The sequence below is a fragment of the Equus quagga genome, chromosome 8, assembly GCF_021613505.1.
Source record: "Equus quagga isolate Etosha38 chromosome 8, UCLA_HA_Equagga_1.0, whole genome shotgun sequence".
NCBI classification, from domain to species: Eukaryota; Metazoa; Chordata; class Mammalia; order Perissodactyla; family Equidae; genus Equus; species Equus quagga.
The window spans coordinates 66,194,850-66,209,938 of NC_060274.1; the positions used below are offsets into that span (position 1 = coordinate 66,194,850).

The 15,089-nt window shown below is 39.0% G+C and overlaps 1 protein-coding gene across 3 annotated transcripts in view; it reads left to right on the top strand.

Annotated features, from left to right (window-relative positions):
- Positions 1–407: 407 nt before the first annotated feature.
- Positions 408–15,089, top strand: part of MIOS (meiosis regulator for oocyte development) — a 45,613-nt gene continuing 30,931 nt past the window's right edge. Inside the window, exons 1-6 of one of the 3 annotated variants that reach the window (XM_046669800.1) lie at positions 449–549; positions 1,490–1,661; positions 4,701–4,814; positions 6,053–7,394; positions 7,727–7,825; positions 14,394–14,648. In XM_046669800.1, the coding sequence (XP_046525756.1) occupies positions 6,101–7,394; positions 7,727–7,825; positions 14,394–14,648 (1,648 nt within the window). In that variant the 5' untranslated portion in view covers positions 449–549; positions 1,490–1,661; positions 4,701–4,814; positions 6,053–6,100. Of the gene's footprint in view, positions 550–1,489; positions 1,662–4,700; positions 4,815–6,052; positions 7,395–7,726; positions 7,826–14,393; positions 14,649–15,089 lie in introns of all 3 variants that reach the window. The other 2 variants (XM_046669799.1, XM_046669798.1) reach the window with 2 other exon arrangements.

Consider the following 15,089-nt stretch of genomic DNA (forward strand, 5'->3'; position numbering starts at 1 on the left):
ACTAATTGCCTGTTTCCTGCTGGGACCGCGTCTTTTTCGTCCACTCGAGTCTCCCCAGCATTCCAGCACACAACAGGCACTCAAGACATGTTTGTGGAATGAACATGAGTGAATAAATCGTGAACCCAATACTCTAGACTTTCTACTACATTGATGGCCCACAATAAACTTTTAACGAAATTTAAAGTGATCAAATGAGCTAAAGCGTGCGAAGTGCTTGAAAACGACACCGCAGCTCTGACTGGCCGTCCAAGTCCGCGTACGCCGGATCCCCGCAGCGGCTCCAGGGGCGGGGCCTGCTGAGGCACCGGCGCGCTCGGCCGGCAGGCGGGGCCTCCCGGGCAGTGGCCCCGCCCCGGGGCGGTGCTCGCGCATGGGGAATTCCCCTTCCGAGGCCGAGGCTCGGGTGAGGCGTGGACCCCGGCCTGGGAGCCCAGCTTACTGGCCGCGCCCCCGGCGCCGCCATCTTGCTCGTGTTGGGACTCCCGCGGCGAGAGGGGCGGCGACCGGCCCGGAAGCGGCTGGACGCTGGCCGCGCTGCCTCCTCAGGTCGGTGAGTGCGGCCTGGGCCGCGTCTCCGCTCTCCTGACGGCCGGCCCCGGGTCTGTGGCTTGGGACGCCGGCGCCGTCGCGAGGGGCCCGGGAGAGCCCAGTTGAAAGGCCCGGGCGGGGGCGGAGCCGGGGCCTCCTCCGAGCCGAGGCGCGGGGCGCGGGCAGTAGCGTTCGGCGCGGCCGGGTGACCGCGCTGGGCCTCGGAGGGGCCTTCGGAGCTGCGGGCAGCCTCAGGGCGCGCGGGGGCTCCTCGGGGGCCGCGCTGCAGCGTCCGGCGCGGCGGGACGTGCGGCCCCGCGGCCTCGCCTTGGACGAGAGGCGCAGCGCGGCGTGTGGAGTGTGAGAGTCGCCCTCAGACTCCTGCCTTACCCCTAATAGCAATGCTCTCGGCTCTGGTTGTGCTCTATGACAGACCTCTTAAAGGGCCTGTCGCCCGGGTAACGCGGTTCCCTGATAGATAGGAGTGGTGAAAATTCCCTAGGAGGATGAATAAAGCTGCTCGCTTAGGCCACAAGCATTGCTAAATTGCTTAGCAAGTGACTGCGTTTGCAGGCGTTTTCTATAACAATATTTTATGGGGAATTTGGATATATACAGTGCATCTCCTTGAAGGTGGTGATGGTGGAAATTTCTTGAAACTGCTACTATTTATGTGTAGTGGTAAGAAAAGTGGAAGACAATGACAAAAAGGATGTGAAAGGGTGATTGAATACCTTATACAGTTAGTATTATAGATCTTCGCTGTCCAATAGCCACATGGGATTGAGATGTGCTCTAAGTGTAAAATACGGAATGGATTTCTAAGACTTGGTACCATAAAGTGTAAGAATTCTCACTAATAATTTTTACGTTGTTACCTGTTGAAAAAGATAATATTGTTTGATGTTGGGTTAAATAAAATATATTGTTAAATTTAATTTCTACTGTTTCTTTTTAGTTTTTCATTGTGGCTACTAGAAGATTTTAAGTCATATGGCTCACACTATATTTCTGGTGGACGATGCTTTTATAGATGTTCTAGTGAGGAACACAGAATTAACACGGCTTTCCTTTGCTCAGAAACCATTGATGGGAATTGAATACCTGTTAACCTTGAAGGTGATCTAAATGTAAGCTATAATGATTGCAAACCCCCAGTTTTTCAATCTCTCCAACATTTGAAAACACTAACTTCCAGGGCTGTTTAAGGGAATGGTACTGACACTAACGTGTGATGCAAAGAACTTACTTAATTTGATTGTCATAGCTTTGTGAGATGGAGATAGGATGCATTCTGTCTCATCTTGGACTATAAAGGGACTTGCTAGGGTCTAACTAGTGGCCAGAGGTCTTCGGCCTCCAGGTTCAGTTTTTTCTGCTCTCCACCATATTCCTAGTGTTAATGTTCATGAGTTAGGATCCATCTGTATTGTGTGTTGGATTGTAAAGAAATAGATTTCTTCAGAGGGTGCTTATAGATATACCTCTCTCTTCAGGGCTAGCTTCATGGCATGTAACCTGTGCAGTCATGCAAGGCCCATCGTTTAGAAGGGCTGGCACTTTGGTTTAATGCTCAGCTGTTACCGTCTTGAAATTCTTAATAATTTTTTAACAAGGACGCCTTGCGTTTTCATTTTGAAATGATGTAGCTGATCCTTTATGCATAATCTAGGGTGGGAGTTGGGAGGTGTTGGACAAGAACCAAAACATCTGATCTTCCCTTTAACTCCTGTGTGAAATGAGAAGGGTTTGCTGTTGGCTTTCTGGCTCTCAAGTTCTGTGATTCTGTACGTTACTGTAGTCATATTTTGTGGATAGTAATACAAATATTTTACATGCTTAACGTCAGAAGAAATGCTGCTAATTCTCCACTGAGAGTCATGTAAATCAAATAGTTTTCTAAATTACAGTATCAATTTCTATTTGTGTTTTTTAAGATGGGTTTTTCCATGTGGCACCAAATTTTCCTACTGTAGATCTTTTAAAGAGTGCGGTCTGCAATGGAAGTCTAGATAAAAAGTGTGTTTATTTAAGCATTTATCTTTTATTGAGATATGAAGATGGGCCAGCTCTTAGGACACTTCAAATTAAGAGGTTTCCTCTGAGGGCATGAGTATGAACACTTACCTGGCAGTATCTGCTCTTTTTATTGTCTTAGCTACTTCCTATTGCATGAGGTTCCTCTCTTCCTTCTCATTCTTAAATTTTTAAATTCTCTTTAAGGTTGGACATAACTTCAGCACCAGAATGAGGGTTTATTAGACTAGTCTATTTGTCTGCTTGGGCTGCCATAACAAAATACCATAGACTGGGCTGCTTTAACAACAGAGATTTATTTTCCCACAGTTATGGAGCCCAGAAGTCTGAAATCAGGGTGCCAGCATGGCCCAGTTCTGGTGAGAGCTCTCTTCCTGCCTTGCAGACAGCTGCCTTTTCGTTCTGTCCTCACCTGGTGGGGAGAAAGCTCTGGTATTTTCCTCTTCTTATAAGAGTACCAGTCCTATCTGATCAGAGCTCCACCCTTATGACTTCATTTAACGTTAATCACCTCCTTAAAGGCTCTATCTCCAATACAGTCATGGGGGATTAGAGCTTCAAGATATGAAGTTTGGGGGAACACAGTTCAGTCCATAGCAGCCAGGGCCTTATCTGTCACTGTTCACTACTGCATTCCCAGCATTTAGAACAGTGTCTAGAACATAGAGGATGCCCAATAGATATTTACAGAATAAATGAAAGGCAGTGTATTAGAGTGATCCTTTCTTAGGGTGGCTCACTGTATGCTCTTGCCAATCATGGGAACCAGTTTTGACAGTAGGCACATTGCTCTTGGCTGAAGCCAACCTATACTAGGAAGGGTAGTGGGGTGGAAGCATGAGATTGGTAAAATTAGGGGATAGCAGTGTGAGAAGTGTCACAAGGAGCATTTAACAAATAATTATGAAATATCTAGGGGCTGGCCCCATGGCTGAGTGGTTAAGTTCATTCTCTCTGCCTAAGCAGCCTGATGTTTCACTGGTTCGGATCCCAGGCGCGGACGTGGCACTGCTCCTCAAGCCATGTTGAGGCGGCCTCCCACATAGCACAACCAGAAGGACCCACAACTAGAATATACAACTGTGTACCGGGGCGGGGATGGGGGTGGTGGTCTTGGGTGTTAGTGCAGGTGCCAATCTTTAAGAAAAAAAAAAATCTACAAAGTGCCTAACACTGTGCTGAGTACTAGAGGTACAAATAGAGAGCAAAAGATACTTTACCTGCTCTTATGGAGCTTATAATCTCGTAGGAGAGACAGAGAACGTGGTTTAAATGGAAGAAATACTGTTCAGTGAGAGTATACATCTCGGTAACCTGACCTAGACCGGGGAGGGGATAGAGTACGGGTTGTTGTCAAGGTTGAACAGGTGTTAAAACTTGGCCAAGAAGGGAGGGAGAATGCTCCAACCAGAAGGAATAGCGTTTGCAAAGATGTGGTGAGTGGAGGCGGCACGGGGGTTACAGTCTAGGAATTTAAAAGGACGATGTAGCTAGAACAGTTTTCAAGAAGGAGAATGGGTGTGCCTTGAGGTCAGAGCAGTAGATAGAGGCCAAAGCACTTAGGGTTTTGTAGGTTGTGTTGAAGATTTGGAAGTCTGTAATAAGAGCAGTTGGAAACCATTAGGGGGTTTTAAGCAGCGGTTAGATAACCTGGTTAAGTTTGTGTTTCAAAAGGATCATTGTGGTATTATATAAGGATGAATTTCATGAAGGCCAGAGTGGAAAGATGAATAAAAGAATTGCTGAACCAGCACCACAGGCTAGACATGTCGTATACCTTAATTTCTTATGGAGTCAGTCTGGAGAGCCGTGAGACCCGGCAGCCTGAGTTGAGGAAAGAAGACGGTAAATAATTGGGTTAATCTAGGGTTGGGGAAGGCAAACCCAAAGTGGCAAGGACATGAAGAAGTTGAGTGTGCCAGTAAGAATATAGTTGAAATGACTGATTCTTGGGCTTCAGAACTGTTAAGGAAGGAAATAAGCCAGTATAAGAATTCTTAGAGGTTTTTTCCAGTCATCTAAATTTTATGTCTATTGAAATTCTAGACTGATAATTCCTGAAGGAAACTTTTACAAGATCAAAAAGTAAAGCAAGTATGTTTGAATTGAATTTATTTAGTAATCTTTAATAGGAGTCTGTGCCAGCGTCTACATCTGGTACAGAGGATAGAGAGATGAATGAACCGTAGCTTCACCTTCTAAGAACTGACAACATGGTTGTACAGGTACCAGTTGCCGTGAAGATTGTAAGTATCTTTGTTCATTTTTAATCCAGACTGTACCCTCTAGCCAGACTTGGTTAGAAACTGACGTTTAAATTTTTGTAGGCAGCTTTTATTATTAAATTAACATTTCTAACAGAGCTGTTTTTGGTTTGTGCTTAAAGTGTTAGATTTCTTTTCAAAAATCCCATTTCGATACTTATTCAAAGTTTATAGAATTGAAAACTGAAAGAGCCTCTAATGATCACTTAGTTTCCCAGAATGCGGTATGTGTACCACTGGTTGTAAAGAGGATGATTTTAGGTAAAACTCAAGCATGTTTAATAGTTATATATTTACTGTATGTTGGAAAAAATATAATTAGCATATTATATCCATGGTTTATGCATCTTATGATGAGGTAAAAGTTGATTTTCAGATTTTAGAAATGAGTCGATTTAAAGAAAAATTTTAAATGATGGCACAGGTGGTACTTGAATAATTGAAGTTTGGGAAACACTCATCTAAACCAACTCTTACGTTATACAGATGAGAAAACAAAAGAACCCCCAAACACAAGGCATTTCCAAGGCATATAGCTAATATATATCAGAGTTAGGAATAGAACTACATTCCAATGTTTATTCTGCCTTATAGGGCTGCTGCTTACTCTTGAAAGTTGAGGAAGAGACCTCTGCTTACTAGTAGCATTGTGCTTTAATGCTGCATTGCCTGTTATGATGGCCACGTGTGGCTATTTATATTAAGCAATAAAATTTAAAATTTACAGTAGGTAGCGCTCAGTAGCCACATGTGGCTAGTAGCTACCATGTTGGACAATATAGATATAGAACGTTTCTATGATTGCAGGAAGTTCTGTTGGATAGTACCGCTCTAAACTATTGCTTGGGAACGTGATTCATAACCCTTTAAAGTTTTATCCCCCTTCAAAGGGATGATACTTATTAATTTGGTCACCACACTGAAGTTGTTTTTAACCCTAAGGTTAAATTGAAGGTGCTGGTAACAGTGCAATTAAGATAATTGATCATGGGAAATAAAGCCAGAATGGAGTTTTCTGATTCCTACCAGTGCATGTTATTGGAGGAAGTTCTTCTTTTTCCCTTTTAATTAATAAATATTGTCTTGAATTCATAGCAAATAGAAGAAATATAAATATATTGAAAAACAGGGTACCTGTATAATTTCCTGACTTTCTGAATAGTTTATTCAACTTAGAATTATATTTTGTTGACATTTTAAAACTTTTTATTTTTAAACAGATTTTCAGTGAATGGACCTGACTGGACTCTTTGAGCACATCAATAAACATGAGTGGTACCAAACCTGATATATTGTGGGCACCACACCAGGTTGATAGGTTTGTTGTGTGTGACTCAGAACTGAGCCTTTATCATGTGGAATCTACTGTGAATTCAGAACTCAAAGCCGGATCTTTACGTTTATCTGAAGACTCTGCGGCTACATTACTGTCGATAAATTCAGATACACCCTACATGAAATGTGTTGCCTGGTATCTCAGTTATGATCCTGAATGTCTCCTAGCAGTTGGACAAGCAAATGGTCGAGTTGTTCTTACAAGTCTTGGTCAAGATCATAACTCAAAGTTCAAAGATTTGATAGGAAAAGAATTTGTTCCAAAACATGCACGACAATGTAATACCCTTGCATGGAATCCGCTGGATAGTAACTGGCTTGCTGCTGGTCTAGATAAACATAGAGCTGATTTTTCAGTGTTGATATGGGATATCTGCAGCAAATATACTCCTGATATAGTTCCCATGGAGAAAGTGAGACTTTCAGCAGGTGAAACTGAAACAACATTATTAGTAACGAAACCACTTTATGAATTAGGACAGAATGATGCCTGTCTTTCTCTTTGTTGGCTTCCACGAGACCAGAAACTTCTCCTTGCTGGTATGCATCGTAACTTAGCCATATTCGATCTTCGGAATACAAGCCAAAAGATGTTTGTAAATACAAAAGCTGTTCAGGGGGTGACAGTAGACCCATACTTCCATGATCGTGTTGCTTCCTTCTATGAAGGTCAGGTTGCAATATGGGATCTTAGGAAATTCGAGAAGCCAGTTTTGACTTTGACTGAGCAACCAAAGCCCTTAACAAAAGTAGCATGGTGTCCAACTAGGACTGGTCTACTTGCCACTTTAACAAGGGATAGTAATATTATTAGATTATATGATATGCAGCACACACCCACTCCCATTGGGGATGAAACCGAACCCACAATAATTGAAAGAAGTGTGCAACCTTGTGACAATTATATTGCTTCCTTTGCTTGGCATCCAACAAGTCAAAATCGAATGATAGTTGTAACTCCCAACCGAACAATGTCCGACTTCACTGTTTTTGAAAGGATATCTCTTGCCTGGAGCCCAATTACATCTTTAATGTGGGCTTGTGGTCGTCATTTGTATGAATGTGCAGAAGAAGAAAATGATAATTCCTTAGAAAAAGATATAGCAACAAAGATGCGCCTTCGGGCTTTATCAAGGTATGGACTTGATACAGAACAGGTGTGGAGAAACCATATTTTAGCTGGAAATGAAGATCCACAGCTCAAGTCACTCTGGTATACTCTGCACTATATCCTTTGCGTTGTGAATTTTGTGAAATGAATCAGATAGAAATGTTCTTGAAGTTTACTGAAAGGTCAGTGTGTAAATATAATGCTGAATGTTTTATATGCAAATACAAGTTACATAATACTAAAATTACAAAGTAAAATTGTTTAAAACTGTTGAACTTGAAATACTGCTTTGCAGATCATGTAGGAGGAAGAAACTGTATCTCTACAAGAGAGTAGAACCAGCTTACTTGCACTGATGCCTATTATGAATTGGCTCCAAATCAAAAGAAATTTAGCTTTGAAATTTTTATTATGCATCACTACTAGTATTTCCTATGCATTTAAATACTTATGAAGCAGTATACAGAGGATATGGATCAGAAGTCTCCAGGCAACAAAGGATCGTTGGTTTATGCAGGAATTAAATCAATTGTAAAATCATCTTTGGGTAAGAAAATTCCGTTTTATTTTCTGCAGTTGTTTATAATTTTTCTACTCTTATTTTTCCCCATCATTTAGCTATTTCAGGATAGTGTACATAAATGTTCTTTTTTAAAAATTTCTGATTAGATGCTTTAGTGAATTGTTGAGTTAAATGCATAATTGTTTTTATATCCAAAATTTTTTCGGAGGAAGTCTTGAATTCTTTAAGTGATATTGACTTTCTAAATCTATTCACTCATTTATTCAGTATTACTTTTTTTGAAGATCCACTTCGAGAGGTATTACATTAGATGATTTGCAGGATCCTGGTTGTTACTTCAGGTTTTATTACAGTATTTTGCTTTTATAAAAACTAAATTAAAAGATTTCTAATAAAGAAGTCTTTCTTTTCATTTTCCTGCCCAAATATTTTGCCTTAGCTACTTAATGGCACGGTCATTAAATGACATGAAGTATGGCCTTACCAGAAGGAGCCTTACCCGAAATAGTCCTTAATGATTGAGTGAATGTATGAATTAATGTAGGATGGGTATTGATAAACTGTTTAAGAATAAAATAAAGATGACAAAAGAGCCAAACTCATTATTTTTTCACTAACTTATTTAAACAGTTGTTCTTATTGTTTTTATTGGAATTAAATTGTGGGTTATATTATAATCACCCCCCCCAACCTAGGATTCAGTATCTAGCTTTTGTTAGCAATGGTATTTGGGCCCAAGTCAAGCTGCTAGAAAAGTAGCTCATGTTAGTTAGTCAAAGAGTAATAGTAGAAGTAAAAATCCAACTTGGTTTTTATAACTTGGACCTTCATAAATACTATACAAGTAATACAAAATAGAAAATAAAATGCCGTTTTTTTAAAAGAGTAGGTTAAGCATTTCAACTAAACTGTTGTTATAGTGTGTTTTGTTTTTAAAGGACTTTCAAATTGCTTTGGTCCGCATTGCTGAGAGATGCAGTAGACTTATCTGATCTGTTTCATTTTAGTGTTCTCTCATTAGCTCTCCACCAAAAAGTAACTTCTACTATAAATAATAAAATGAATGAATTCAATTAAACTGCCATTTTTGATAATATAAGTAAAAGGGTAGATTTACTATGTTACCCCTATAAATGAACCTGAATACCATGGTTCATGATCTTAGAACCACTGCTGTAATGAAACATCAAGTTTATAGAATTTTTAGTATTTTGGCTATATAGTAGGTAAGGCCACCTTGTTACTCTGAGGTTTATTTCTATTTTTGTTGTATTTTGGTATATTTTAGGGGAAAGCCAATGAACTACCTTTGAGGAAAAGCAAGGGAGAAGGTGGAATATCTTTATATGCTTCTGGTGCAGTAGAGACAAACTGAGTATATTGACTTGAATCAACAGTAGTCTTTACCCAGACTAAAAATGACTACTGTTGTTGGAAAGATTTCCTCATTGCTAGACTTTCAGCTTTTTGTTTGGTTTGGTTTATATTTTTGTTTCTCCTACCCAAAGGTGAAAAATAGATGACTGTCAAAGATGGCTCTCCTGCATCTTAGTCTTCTGTTTTATCTGGCTACACTTCTTTCTCTAATTGTGTCTCTAATAATTCAACACACAGTAAGTCAACACATTGAGTCATTTTGTCCACAGTAATCTAACGTACAAGTTTATTAGAGCACACAGCTAAATTTTAACTTTGGTGACAAATAAAATATATTGAGCGCTTACTATGAATTAGACATGCTAGTTGCTTTCTTCATGTTACTTTATGTAATTCTTACAACTACAGTGTAAGGTAAATTTATTCATTCAGCAAGTATTTGTTACTTGCTCACTATGTGCCAAGAATTGTCCTGGGAACTGGAGACATAACTATCAACAAAATAGGTAAGTCTCTTTCCTCATGGAGACTGAATAGATAGCATCCCTGCTCTTGGGGAGGTTACATTCTAGTTCAGAATATGGATAAGTAAATAAGCAGTTACAACATGAGGAAGAACAGTCAGTTATGAATAGAAGAATTCCTAATCTAGTCGTAGGGATTAGAGAAGGTTTCTGGAGGAGGAAAAGGCAAAGATGACGTCCAGGCAGGGAGCATCATATGCAGTGAGCCCAGAGAAGAAGGAGCATAACACATCCAGTATTACTGGAACAGAGCATGAGAAAGGACATGAAGAAAGAATGGAGGCTAGAAAAGCAAGCAATAGGGTAACTCAGGACTTAGAAATCATGGTAAGGATTTAGGGAGATTTATCATCCTGTAATGGTAAACCAAGGAAAGATTTTAAATTGTAGTGATAGAATTAAATTTGTGTTTTGGAGCTGTCACTCTGTGTGTGGAGTGAATTGGAGAGGATCAAGATTGATAGCATGGATCTCAGGAGCCACAGTAATCAGGCAAGATATAATGCTTTTCTTACTAAGGTTAGTGGCAGAGAAGCTAGAGAAATGTGAATAGATTAGAGGGTGGGACAAAATTTAATGATCAATTGGTTAAAGGGGATGGAGGAGAAGGAAAAGTGAAAGATAACATACATATATTTAGGTTAGGAAACTGAGTTATACTGGTACCAGTTAGGACAGGAGTAACTTATGAAAAGTGCATTTGAGAAGAATAGTTTATTTTTGAGTAAGCTGAATTTGAGATAGAAAGGTGGAGATGTCCAGTGGGCAAGAAATTTAGAGTAGGCTGAAGAAGTGAATTCATCCATTTTAAATAATTCTTTCAAGAAATTTGACTACATCAAGGAGGATAAAAAGATAGTAGTAGCAGCAGGCAAATCTGGGGTCAAGGGAGGCCTTTTTTTTTGCTTTGTTTTTGTTTTTAACATGAGATTGATTTAAGCATGTTTCAATGCTGGCATGAGGAGGCCCATAGAAAGAGGTTGAAGATGCAGAGGAAAGAGGGTGAAGAGTAAAATTCTTGGGAATGGGATCCAGAGCAGAGGTGAAAGATTATCTTTAGATAGGAGGATGTACACCTTCTTCCTGTTAGCCAGAGGGAAAGGGACAAAGTGTGCAAGTTGTATAAGGTTCACTGACGCGAGGCTGGGGGGTTTCCACCTGATCGTTCCTATTTTCTCGATGCAGTAGATTTGCTTGTTGAGTAGGAGCAGGGAGGTTGTGGAAAGAAGATACGGAGAAGAGGGAGTTTTTTTTGAGAAACATTGAAGGATTGTGGGGCAATGTTGTTTTACCAGAAGATAGAATAAAGGACAATGGGAGAAGGGAATTAAGGATACGAGCAAGAGAATGATTCATTTGTTGGTCCTTGGGATCTAAGTTGGATAGGGAGGAAAATGACAGGAGAAGACTGATAAATAAAGATATGAGTGGTCAAGAGATTGTGAGGTTGAAGAATATAGAAGTGAGATTTCTGAAAGGCTATGAGATTGTGGTTAGAATGTTGCTGTTTTGGAGGAGGAACAATTTGGAGTGTGTCCATGAAAGGAATGGGTAAAGTCTTAGAGGTGTAGACCACTGGAGATGGCACAGATGTTAGCTCAGGGCCAATCTTCCTCACCAAAAAAAAAACCCCACAATAATATCACTTTGCTTATTTGATAACCCTAATTACCTATAGGATAGTTATCATAGTTATAAGGAGGTCTCTGAGCAGCCAAAGTACATGACATAATGTCTATGCACTTGACTTACAGGATATCTTTCTGCCTCCTAGCAGTGAAATTAACTCTTTGGGTTCATATATATTGATCTCTATTCTATTCCATGATAGAATTTCTAGACAATAAAAACTGTAAAAAACTTGGAACATTATTAAACTGTGAGGAATTGTTTGAAAAATAGCTGTTTTTTATTTAAAATTATTATTTTTACCATTAGTTATCTTCAGCAATGAATCCAAAATTTATAGGAGAGATAGGAAAATAAATACAGTACATCTGTAGCTTGTTCTGCCTGAAATTTAATAGCTACATTCTGTCTAAACAATTTAGTTATTTGGGAAAATAATGTTTATTTTTTTTTTTTTTGAGGAAGATTTGCCCTGAGCTAACAGCCACTGCCAATCCTCCTCTTTTTGCTGAGGAAGATTGGCTCTGAGCTGTCATCCGTGCCCATCTTCCTCTACTTTATATGGGACACCTGCCACAGCATGGCTTGATGAGCAGTGCATAGGTCCACACCCGGGATCTGAACCAGCGAACCCCTGGCCACTGAAGCTAACCACTACGCCACTGCGCCGGCCCTTCCTTGTTTAATTTTTAACATGTGTTTATTAACTTTATTATTTATTCAAGGTTTTCTCATAGTTTTTAAATTTTTATTTGCATAAGTTAAAAGTGATTTTGACTCAACTGACTTCCCTCATGGTTGCTAACGGAGCATCATGCTTCCTCTTTTTGATGGGTAGGGGGTTCTCTTAAAGGAAGAAAATTTCTTTTCAGAAGTCTCCTCTAAAATCCTTGACCTGAATTGGTAACAGTTTCCAATAGTAAGGTTAAAAATAAGTAATTCTACTAGATTATTTAACTTTTTAAAATTTCTGAAATTTTACAAGTAACTCATCTTGAAACTTTTTCATAAAGCAATGATATATCATTTAAAATGTGTCCTAATATGAATAATATTGTAGACTTTTGCCATAACCTAACATCGTATAATCAAACAAGTTATTTAAAAGTATGAATTAGGTATGATGGAGAGTTTAGACTTTTCCTATGTACTGTTTTTACTCTTTCCAGTTACTTAAACTAAATGAATTTTAAGAAATAATGTTTTGCATTATACATATACACATATTTGACTTGCAAATGACAACTGATTTTATTGTTAGTATTTTCTCATTTTTGCTTATGTTTATTGCTTTAATGCCTTATCAGACTGAGTATAACTATAGTCACCTTTGTACAGTATGTTAGTTTTCTACAGTTTGCATTTATTGTCCCATCAGTTACATGGGTCCAGAGTCTGGGCGCAGCTTAACTGGGTCTTCTGCTCAGGGTCGCACAAAGCTAAAATGAAGATGTTGGCCAAGCTTTGTTCCTTTCTGGAGGTCGGAGTACTCTTTCGAGCTCATTTACTTGTTGGTAGAATTGGTTCCTTGAGGTTGTAGGACTGAGGTATCCTTGCTGGCTATCAGCCAGGGACCACCCTCAGTTCCTAGAGGCAGCTCAGGCTTCCTTGCCACATGGTCTTTTAACAGACCCTCCCACAACATGGCAACTTTTACTTTCAGACCAGCAGGAGGATCTCTCTCCTGCTCCTCCTCTCTTACCTCCGGACTCTCTTTTAAAGGTTTCACCTGATTAAGTCAGGCCCACACAGGATAATCTCCTTTTGATTAACTCAGAGTCAACTGAATAACTTTACTTACACCTGCAAATGCTTTCACTTGTGCTATATTCTCTTGTTTAGAAGCAAGTCATAGATTCCACCTGTACTCAAGTGGAGGGGATTATACAAGGGTGTGGCTACCAGGGGGCAGCACAAGCCCATTTGCCTACCAGACAAGTTAAATTATTTCTTAAAACCTATGTATTTGTTAGTGATGTAGTTATTTACAAATTTATAATTACTGTATCGTAGTTATATAAGTGTAGAATTACTGTAAATTACAAATGTAAATTACTGCTAATACAAGACATTTGTAATGTTGGACATTTTAGCTACCTAATTTCTAATTCAGTTTATTCTGAAAATCCTTTTTGCTAAAATAACTATAGATAATTACATAGTGGCAATTTTGATGGTAAGAGTCTCTAAAACATTTAAAAATTTGAGTTGCATTTAATAGAGTCCTTAACTGTTGTCTTTGTTTTACCTTTATTTGACATGAAGTATCATCCTAACTGAAATTATCCTGCTATTAAGATCAGCTGCCTTAATTGCAATCTAAATAATGCTACAAGAATTATTTAGATTCCTTATGAAAAGAGAATGAGAATATAAAGTCTCCTGATTTAATAAGGGGGAAATCACCTTCAGATCAGTCCCATTCTATTTAAGCTTTAGTACTTACCTTAACCTTTCAAAGTACTTTAATGTTTATGGTGTCATTTTTTCATATATAGGTTTATACACATACATACAGAAACAGAAAGACAGACAGACAGATGGAGAAAGTAGGGGAAGGAGAGAGAGCAGCAGCGTCTGCTGGATCTCAAGCACTGGGGATACCTTTGAAATAAAACAGACAAGGTGCCTGCCTTTTTGGAGCTTATGTTCTAGTTGGAGAAGAGATAAGACTGAAAGATAAATTAGTAAGTGAAACATGGGAGCCTATGTTAGTGCTGAAGGAAGTAGAGGAAACAATGCTTAGTTAGATGACAGCAGGTGGCGCCTATTTTAGGTTAGGTGGTCAGGGAGGCTTCTCTGAAGCAGTGACTCAGCTTGGTCCATGGACCATTCACTCTTGTTCCAGTAGCTGTTTTTGATAACTCGAGAAGCTATTGTAATTAGCAACATGTAAAATATGTTTTGTTTGTGGCATATTTTATATTTATGCTGTCATAAAATTGTGGCTGAGAAGTCACATATTCAAAATCTGATGCTGAAATACTTCTCTGTAAAACTGACTTTCCAAATAGATTTCAAAAAATAATAAGCAATTAATACAAAAATGGTTCTCTTTTTAGGAATGGTGGAAAGCAGCAGACATAGTTGGAGTGGACTGGATAAGCAAACTGATATTCAGAATTTAAATGAAGAGAGAATCTTAGCTTTACAGCTTTGTGGGTGGATAAAGAAAGGAACAGATGCGGATGTGGGGCCATTCTTGAACTCCCTTGTGCAAGAAGAGGAATGGGAGAGAGCTGCTGCTGTGGCGTTGTTCAACTTGGATATTCGACGAGCAATCCAAATCCTGAATGAGGGGGCATCTTCAGAAAAAGGTATTAGGTTATATTCTAAGATACTTGTAGTTCATAGAATCCTTTAAAGAAAAGATGCTGATAATTTTCAAAAATCTTATCAGTATTTTTATGTAAATATTTTGAAAGCAAAATTAGCACAGAACTGTAGCTACGAAAGTAAATGTTAGCCCATCCCTTTTGTTTATGTGTTGGTTTATGTCTGTATAAAAGAAAATATGTCTTGATTATCATTCTAATATAAGGAATGCTCAAATGTGTCCATTTTCAATTTTTTTTCTTTTAAAGATACATTTTTAAAATATTTTCTTGGAGATTAGGACTACTTTAGCTGGCAGGCATTTTTATGGCAAAGACTTGAGTATAGTTTAGTTTATACTTTGTCTTTTGGATGGTTATTTGTTGACTTTTAGGAAACTCTGACTCAGTGGTTTCAAAGAAGCAGCATTCAAAGAAGCTAAT